Source organism: Myotis brandtii, unplaced genomic scaffold, assembly GCF_000412655.1.
Source record: "Myotis brandtii unplaced genomic scaffold, ASM41265v1 scaffold1738, whole genome shotgun sequence".
Classification (NCBI taxonomy): Eukaryota; Metazoa; Chordata; class Mammalia; order Chiroptera; family Vespertilionidae; genus Myotis; species Myotis brandtii.
In genome coordinates this window covers 29635-39048 of record NW_005356425.1, presented here as the reverse complement: position 1 = coordinate 39048, position 9414 = coordinate 29635, and the positions used below count along the sequence as shown (strand labels likewise).

Below are 9414 nucleotides of genomic sequence, written 5' to 3'. Positions count from 1 at the left end.
TCACAAAATTCTTTACAGGTTTGAATGGTTTTTATGATAACACGGTCAAAGGCCCATTGGGGCCCGTGCAGGAGGCAACCCATGGATGTGTTTCTCTCACACTGATGTTTCTCTCTGTCTTTCCCTCTCTTTTCACTCTCTCTAAAAGTCAATGGAAAAATATCCTTGGGTGAGGATTTTTAAAAAATAGATAGATAGATATAGACAGAGAGGAAGGGAGAAATATCCCTGTAAGAAACATCCATCGGTTGCCTCCCATATGACCAGAATGGGTCACTTTCCCCTGGCCCTTCTCCTGGATTGCCCTCCTGGTAGGTGGCACTGTCATCCCTCGGCTGGGAAGGCTGGTACTCTCTCCCTCATGCTCTGCCCCCCAAGCAAGACAACCTATCAGGGCCTCCTCCGTGGCTCTCCAGCCCCCACTTTGGACCCTACCAGTCCATCCTCATGGCCCTGGGGGGAGTTTTGTGTAATGATGCTGACCATGTCCCTCCTCTTCATGAATCCATCTCCGACCTCCCAACCTGTGATGAATCTGAAACCCTCACTGTGGCCTCCAGGCCCTGAGCCACCCACATCTGCTCACCATTCCTGCCACTGGTCTTCCTGCCCGGCTCCATCCGGGCCCTGGGCTCAATCCTCTCACCCACTATCCTCACCCTTCAGCGGTTCTCAACCTGTGGGTCGCGACCCCCTTGGGGGTCGAACGACCCTTTCACAGGGGTCGCCTAAGACCATCGGAAAACACATATATAATTACATATTGTTTTTGTGATTAATCACTATGCTTTAATTATGTTCAATTTGTAACAATGAAAATACATCCTGCATATCAGATATTTACATTACGATTCATAACAGTAGCAAAATTACAGTTAGGAAGTAGCAACGAAAATAATTTTATGGTTGGGGGTCACCACAACATGAGGAACTGTATTAAAGGGTCGCGGCATCAGGAAGGTTGAGAACTACTGCTCTAGGGGCTTTCTCAGGCTGCCCTCCGTGAGCCAGGCCCCTGTCAGACCCTGTGGGCAGCCCTTTGCCCCAGCTTTCATGGACTTACCAGTCAGGAAGTTCCGTGTTTCCTGTCTAGCCCTGGGAGGCCAGCGCTGTGACTTGTTTATCACTAGATCCCAGGCACCCTGCTCTGGACAGACTTTAAGGTCTTCAAGAAGTGAAGGGGCCGGAAAGTGGCAGGAGAGAGAGGAGAAGGGGTAGAAATGGGGGTGAACCTAGGTGAGAGTTATACCATGTCCCCTGCACCGCTCCTTTAACTTTTATACGAACGTGAAATGTTTCAAAATAAAGAAAATCTTGACACTGCTGGCCCTCGTGTGTGTTCCCGGCTTGGCTCAGCAGGGGCTTCCTGACCCGCGGTACTGAACACCTTCTGGCAGATGACGGCCACTCAGGAGGGAGATGGGCCTTTGCTGTGCCCTCAACCAGCCTCCAGGGGCCACCAAGTCAGCCAGGCCCCTCACTGGGGACGTGAGTGCCCACGCAGCCTGCAGCTTCCCTGGCAGCAGCAGGAGGGGTCAACAATGCCACACTGAAGTTCGGGGAGTGGGCAGGCCCGTCATTCCTCTCTGACCCGCCCAGGCTGGGGCTGCCTGGACACCAGGCTGAGTGGGATGAAGTCACGCCTGGCCTGCCCCCTCTCCTCTCCTCCCCTTCTTCACTCCTGCTTCCCGGGTGGCACTCCGCCATCACACGCTAGATCCTGAGCTACTCCTCCTACGTTCTTATCATCAGACAAAACCTGCCCCGCTAAAGGATGACTCAGAACGGAGGAAAGAGGAATTGGTGGGTAAGGGGAACCTATTTAAATCTGGAATTAAGACAGAAGAACATCTCAAATTATGGCTGCAGAATATAAACGTTACAGACAAACATGCTGTAAAAATAAAACAGCGAAATGGAGAGCTGGCAAGGAAAACGTGCTGGGCAACTAGCTCTCCTGAGACGGTGTCAAGAGATACTGATTACATTTAGAAAATGTGTTTTAAAACACAAGGCCTCTAAACTATCGGATACATGCAGAGGTGTGACGAGATAATGGACTCCCCCCGGAATTTCTAACAGATCAGCATGCCAGACACAGATACTGGCTTCTCCATGACCCCCACACAGATACTGACTCCTTCCTGAATACCTTGCTGACCCCCTGCAGCTGAAACTTCCTCAGCTGAATACCTCAGCTCATGTCCCCGCCCCTCACCCAACCGCAGTATAAAAAAAGCGCCCCCCTCCCTGTTGGCGTGAATCCACGTGCCCTGTCTTTTGGGGTACGTGGGTCTCCTGGGGACGCAGAAATAAACCTTTCCTTTCTTTCTTTTCTGATTCACTCGACTCTTTATTTCTTATGCCGCCTCCTGAGCCACCTAACCTAACAATAAGCCCGGCCGGTGTAGCTAGCTCAGTGATTGAGCGTCGATCTATGAAGCAGGAGGTCACGGTTGGATTCCCAGTCAGGGCACATGCCCGGGTTGTGGGCTCAGTCCCCAGTGTGGGGCATGCAGGAGGCAGCTGATCAATGATTGTCTCTCACCATTGATGTTTCTATCTTTCTCTCCCTCTTCCTTCCTCTCTGAAATTGAAGCAGGAATTTGGGGGAACATAGGCAGGCTTAGGGATTTTTTAGAATTGGGGTCCATGGAAAAACACGGGGCTGCAGACTGCGAGAAGGTACATTTCCATAACGCAAGGAAGCCAGGTGCAGTTACATCTCCATAAGACAGGGGAGCAGCAACAGTTGCATTTACATAAGACAAGGAAACTGGAAGTGTCCCAGAAAGGTCTACATTTACAAAATAAAGAGAAGGAAGCCCTTCATCCAGATGGAAAAGAAAGCCCAGAGGAATGGAAGGACTTGAGGGAGGAGGGCCTTAGGAATCACTATAGTAACCAATTCGAAGGGGAATATTGACCAATCAGAGGGGATATCAGGACACAGGCACTGCAGCCTTAATAAGCCACAGGGAAAAGGAACTCAGTGGGACTCTTTTCCCCTCCCTACGTGGGAGTCTGTAGTTGTTCTTCAATAAATCTCCACCTTTGCTATACCACTTTCTGTCCGTGGATTCATTCTTCGATTCCGGTGGACAAAGAATCCGGGTTCCAGTCCAAAAATTTGGTATAAAAATCAATAAAAATATATTTAAAAATAAGCCATTTCCTTGTGCCCAGTGGCAGTTTACAAATAATGAGGGCCCCTTGTGAGAATCCGGGTTCCAGTCCAAAAATTTGGTATCAAAATCAATAAAAATATATTTTTTAAAAATAAGCCATTTCCTTATTGGAAGCGGCAGTTTACAAATAATGAGGGCCCCTTGCAGTGAGGCAACTGAGGCTGGGGGCCTCTGGGGGACCTGGACTTCTGGTTGAAGCAGAGCTGTGGAGTTCCTCCACTTCCTCCTCCAGCCGTGGCAGCACCCAGGGGCTAGGGAGGGGTTCAGGGTCCTGGTCATCTCAGCCCCCAACCCACCTGGAAGGAACATGATGGGAGCATCACACACTTGTCAGGGGGCCCGCCCCTAGATGGCAGCCCCCGCTCAGCAGAACCCTGGGCCGCAGTGATCGCAGAGCCCTGTGCAGGGGGCTATCAGTCCCATGTGGCTGCCTGGAGGAGGTGAGCCTCGTGAGGCTCCAGCAAGGGGACAGGCCCTGGAGGGAGCCAGGGAGGTGGCTGGATCAGCTTTCTAGGGGGTCAGAGCTGGAGGTCCCACTGTCCCCTTTCAGACCAAGGCAGAAGGAAGGGAACCTCAGAGACCCACCTAGTCTCTTGCCAGGGGCTGGATTTCCAGATTGAAGGAGCCCTTGGGGTGTGAGGTTCTGGGGGATGGAGGCCCTCGAGAGCCCTCCTGAGTCTGAAATAGAGCCCAGTCCAGGCAGCCTGGGGAAGGACCATGTGAGGGCTGGTGGGGTTGGAATTGGGCCTCAAAGGACCCAGAATCCTGGAATTTTTACAACCTGTTCATGATAGGATCTAGCATTTATTTTATTTTATTTTAATCTTTTGTTCCGCTTACAAAAGTAACTTGAGCTTGAGCTGAAAAACATTACACAATGTTGTGAGTGAAAATCATTGGGGACTGGGCCCCAGGCAGAAGAGGTCACAGCCAAGTTCACTGAGCCATCAAGGACGCCGTGCCTGCAGTCGTCAGGGTTACGGAGCCTCGCCGGGCCCCACAGAGGACTCCTCCCCGGCCTCTGTGGGACTGGGAGCTGGCCCCTCTGCCAACCTTCCGTCTTCTTTTCCTTCTGGAAGAGAATGGGGTGGGTCAGGAGGGCTCAGAGGAAAAGGGAGGGGTGAGGGTGTGGCACAGACCCGAGTCCCTGAGCTCTCAGCCCACCAGGGGATGACCTGGGCACCACTGACCGACTTCGAAGATTGCCAACTCCAGACATACGCTCCCAAAGGCCACAGGGGCTGCTAAAGTCATTTCCAGGAAACCTTGGGCCAAATCTGGGCTGAGGACTAGGAAGCTGCTGCTGTCCCCAGTGCCTGGCCAGGGATGGAGCAACGGGTGTGTGTGTGTGTGTGTGTCTGTGTGTGAAGATGGGATGGCAGCCGAGGGGGTTGGTGACTGCTGGAGACCTGCCTAAGGGAGCCTGTGGGGCAGAGAGACAGCCTGGCTCTGCCCTCCATCTCTCCACCTGAGGAAGGCTGGCTTTTGTTCGCATCCTCACAATAGCGTGTATGGGGTAGAGCCTATCTGGCCCAAGAACCTGGGCAGATGCCCAAGCTGAGGTCTCAGAGAGGGTGGAAAAGGCCATGGAGCTGACCCAACCCACTGAGTTGAGTGGGAAGATGGTCTCTGAGCCAGATGTCCCCCCTTCACCCTCTGCAGGGATCAGCTGGTGGCCTCAGGGTAGTAACTTGGCCTCTCTGAACCCTGCTTCCCAACAGGTCACAGGACAGCACCCTCCACCCCCTGGGCTGGCAGGAGGAAGCAGGTATACATACACATGGAGGCCCTGAACCAGAACTGGCTGGTGGAAGCGCTCACAGGGTACACTGGGCACACTGCAGGTTCTGGGGAGATGGGGTCCCCAACTCCCTGATTACAGCTCCTATCCAACAGGGGATGGAGGTGAGGGGTTCCTCAGGCCTGTAGCTGGGGTGCCCCGTCTCAGGAGCCTTAATGTCTCAACCTTGGGGAAGTAGTAGGGCCCCCCCCCCCCACCCCTGACTTCAGAGCACTCACCACTGTCTCCATCAGTGCGGAGGGGTCCCTTGTACTGCCCAGCTACCTGGTGGAAACCAAGGAGCTTTGGCTTCCCTTTCCCGGGACTGGCTACCAAGCCCAGTGCCCTGACTGACTCCAAGGAGGCCCCTGTTCATACGCAGCAAATAGGGCCAACTGCTGTGGCTTTTATTTTCTCTATCTTCTCAGGGCACAGCAGACCCTGTTTCTGGTTGGGAAGAAACCTCAGCTCATCTCCTTCCCAGCTACTAGGCATCCCCTCCCCCAGGCGTCCCTCAGGTTTCCAAGTTTCACTGTCACCTGCACCAAGCCTGGGGCTCCAAATAGACTTTGGCACAGAAATATGCACACATAGACCCCCCCGAACACATAAATACAGAAATACACAAGAGCAGGCAATGGACAGCCCTCGCCAGTTGCTCACTGGTCAGAGCATCAGCTCTCAGACAGAAGGGCCGTGGGGTCGATCCCCCTTCAAGCGCACATACCTTGGTTGCAGGCTCGATCCCTAGTCTGGGTCAGGGGGTGTGCAGGAGGCAACCAATCAATGTGTCTCTCTTACATCAATGTTTTCTTTTCTCTCCCTCCCCTTCCTCCCGCCCTTCCATTCTCTAAAAATCAGTGGAAAGGGTGAGGATTTAAAAAAAAAAAGAGCAGGCATGGACAGAAATAGGGACAGGGACATGGACACACACACAGACATACCCTCCCAGGCAAATACATATGTAGACACAGAACCCTAGACACACATGCATGGAGGCTACAGACTCGCAGAGAAGAGAGAGAGACTGCATGCAGACATGCTCACAGCACAGACATGCTCTTTCTAGAGCCAGCCAAGCCTGTCTGTCCCCTCGGCTGTGCGGGTGTCAGGGGACTTGCAGCCCCAGGGAGGTCATGCTCAGTTTTGCTCGCTGGGACGAGGGACTCACCTGTGTCCAGCTTCCTGCGTTTCTGCTCAGGCTCCGGGGGGGCTGCCTCAATGGCACGCTGGGCCTCGGGATGGATCTTGAGGAGGGCCTTGGCCAGGGTGGTGGGGCCGGGCACCCCCAGGGACATGATGCAGTGCACTCCTCTGCGCTTGGCTGCAGCCACTTTGTCACTGTCTTTGGACGCTGTCAGCAGGACCAGTTTGGAGAACTTCCTGGGCTTGGGCTTCCTGGGAGCTGAAGGGACGACATCTGTGCCCGGCTCAGGGGACTGTGGGGACGGCTCCTGGCCGGCCTTCACACTCTCGCCCTCCTGCTCGCTGGGCTCAGGCAGGGGCATTGTGGGACCAATGGCCTGTCCCCCAGGCCACACTCAAGCTCCAGGAGATGGATTTCTTCTCCTGATTCCTGGCAAGGAGCCTGGCAGTCCAGGGGCTCTGTCCTAAGGGAGAAAGCAAACCCCCATCAGTGAAGCCTGGGCTCAAGGAGAATGGATCTGGGGCGCAGTTTGGGCAGATGGGGCACCAAGATGGGCAAGGACCTGAACAGAGCTGGAGAAGCCTGGGCCGGTGCTTCTGCTTGGCCAGCTCCTCACTTCGCAGCAGTGAGCATGTCACCTCCTCCATCCAAACCTCACTTCCCCATGTGTAAATGTGCTTTTACAATTAAGCCCTGCCCTTGCGGGGGAGGCTGCTGGGGATTAAGATACTGATAACTGAGTTACTACAAATCCAGGTGCTTGGGTGCTGAGCCTGAAGCGAAGTGTTTCATGGTTTTTTCCATTTAACCTTCCAGCCCCATGTTATGAAAGTCCTCCATTCTCACTGACCCAGGTTACAGATGAGGACACTGAGCCTCCCAGAGCGACCAGCACAGCCATGAAGCGGCAGAGCTGGGAGGCCAGCTGAGGCCGAGCTGGAGCCCACCCCACACGGCGCCTGGCGTGCCTTGTCCAGGATAACACTCACTGGCGTTCCTGAGCACCAAGCATCAGAGACAAGCACTGGGGACATGAGCTCAGGTCACTGACCTTCCCAGGGTTCCCCGCGCCCTCTCACCCTGACACTCTGCAGACCACAGAGTTCCTGGCCCTGAGAGGCGTGACTCTCTGGACTCACAACTAGATCCTGTGCCCACCCCAGGCGGGAGGCCTGGGGCCACCCAGAGCTCAGGAGGTGCCAGGGCCCCATGAAGGCAGCGATCTGACCTTGTGCTTGAGCTGGTGCTGGCGCTGCCTCAGCTGGGCGGGGACAGGGCTGTGAAGCTGTCCAGAGAATCTGTGGTCACTGAGGGCTCCCTGGCTTCTGGCCTGAAGAAGCATAAAGGACAGATTACGGGGATGGGGCTGGTCTGAAGACCATGGCCCTGGGGCACAAGCATGGGGTGGCCTTTTTTGTTTGGGGGGCAAGTGGGTGGTGAGCGGATGGCAGGTCTTCCCAGTTTACCGTGTTAGCCCAGAACTAATGCTGCTGCCTGGGGAGACTCTTGCCTGCCCTGCCCACGCGCAGCAAAGCCCACACATGCCCACTTGCACCCTCAGTTCTCACTGTTTCCTTTTTCCTGTGTCCTCACATGGTCTTCCCTGTGTGTCTATATCCTAAAGGCCCTTTCCCTAACACAGCCACATTCTGAGGTCCTGAGAGTTAGAGCTTCAACACATGGGTCTGGGGGCAGGCACAATTCAGTCCACAGCAGCACAGAACACGGTGAGTGCCTAATAAATCATAGCGTGTGGTGTCTCTATATCTCGATCCCAAACTTCCATGCACATTCAAACCGAGAGCACGTCCCGGAAGGCAGGAGCGCGCAGGGCCTGCACATGACACTAGGACAGCGGTTCTCAACCTGTGGGTCGCGACCCCTTTGGCGGTCGAACGACCCTTTCACAGGGGTCGCCTAAGACCATCCTGCATATCAGATATTTACATTATGATTCATAACAGAAGCAACATTACAGTTATGAGGTAGCAACGAAAATAATTGTATGGTTGGGTCACAACATGAGGAACTGTATTTAAAGGGCCAGAAGGTTGAGAACCACTGCTCTAGGGGCTATTTACTCAGTTAGGAGCCCTCAAACCAGCTGGATCTTCACGCAAATGCCACCACAGTTCCAAAAGCTCTGCCTGTCACCCAGGGGAGCCAGACTACGCTTATATGGATTTTTTTTTCATCATCCAAATTTTAAAAATATGAAAAATGCTTGTAGAAACCACCTTCATCCAAGATCTACCCATTTGAAAACATTCCTGCACAATAAACAGCTCCTCTACTCGGCTGACACCACTCTTAATTTATCCGGATTTAGTTTTCTAACCAAAGGAAAGCAATGAGATAGGTTATATTGAGGTTATTTTGAAATATTTAATTGAAAAAGTAATATTGAACTCATTAAACAGTAACAGTAAATCTGCATCATCCCACCTCCTATCACAAACTGCTTTCATTTCTGCATTGTTTCCTACATACATCTTTTTTCAGAGCTACAAGCAAAGCTTTCGAATAATCGTATTCCCAGCTTTCTTTCCATTTATCAGGGTAGAAACCACCAGTCTAGAGACCAGATGGAAAGACCCCTAGAGAGTGCCAGAACACAATTTAACTTACCCTGTAAGTGTAGAAAATTCAATTTAAACTTTAAGCAGCAGTATTCTAGAAGGCCACAAGATAGTGATGTTGCTCCTTTAAATGAGCCATTTTTCCAAGATGAAAAAAAGAGGACACAAGGGGTAAAAAAGGATATAAGAAGGTTTTAAAGTGTTTATATTTGTGCCCTACCTGGTTTGGTTCAATGGATAGAGCCTTGGCCTGCAAACTAACGGGTCCTAGGTTCGATTCCGGCCAAGGGCACATGCCTGGGTTGCGGCCTTGATCCCCAGTAGGGGGCGTGCAGGAGGCAGCCAATCAATGATTCTTTCTCATCATTGATGTTTCTATATCTCTCTCCCTTCCTCTCTAAAATCAATAAAATATACTTTAAAAAAAGGTATCTAACTACAAATAAATAAATAAAAATAAAGTGTTTATATTTGGTTTACAAAAAAGCATTGTTAGAAAATCCAGTGAACACATTTTGCAAAGATGATCTTTTCTAGGCTAAACAACTGTGCATTTTTCAATTTTTAAAAAAAAAAAAAAAAAAAAAAAAAGACCAAGAACTTTGATCCCTGTCCTGTGTCTTTCTCTCTCAATCCACTTATCTTTCCTTTTATTTATTCTCCATTCCAGTTATATTTCTCATGTACTTACTAATTTTATTTGACCCATTCTTAACTTAA

At 51.8% G+C, this 9414-nt stretch overlaps 1 protein-coding gene across 2 annotated transcripts; it reads right to left on the bottom strand.

Moving 5' to 3' along the window:
• Nucleotides 1-3979: 3979 nt before the first annotated feature.
• On the bottom strand, nt 3980-8006 carry FLYWCH2 (FLYWCH family member 2). 2 transcript variants are annotated; one of them, XM_005863170.2, is made up of 3 exons: nt 7344-8005; nt 6140-6578; nt 3980-4260 (listed from the first exon to the last, which is right to left on the bottom strand). In XM_005863170.2, the coding sequence occupies exons 2-3, from the start codon at nt 6474-6476 to the stop codon at nt 4166-4168; spliced, it is 432 nt and encodes a 143-aa protein (XP_005863232.1). In that variant the 5' UTR covers nt 6477-6578; nt 7344-8005; the 3' UTR covers nt 3980-4165. The 2 variants fall into 2 exon arrangements, with proteins under 2 accessions (XP_005863232.1, XP_014392654.1); XM_014537168.1 differs by lacking the exon at nt 3980-4260 and adding an exon at nt 4267-5253 and having other exon boundaries at nt 7344-8006.
• Nucleotides 8007-9414: the final 1408 nt, after the last annotated feature.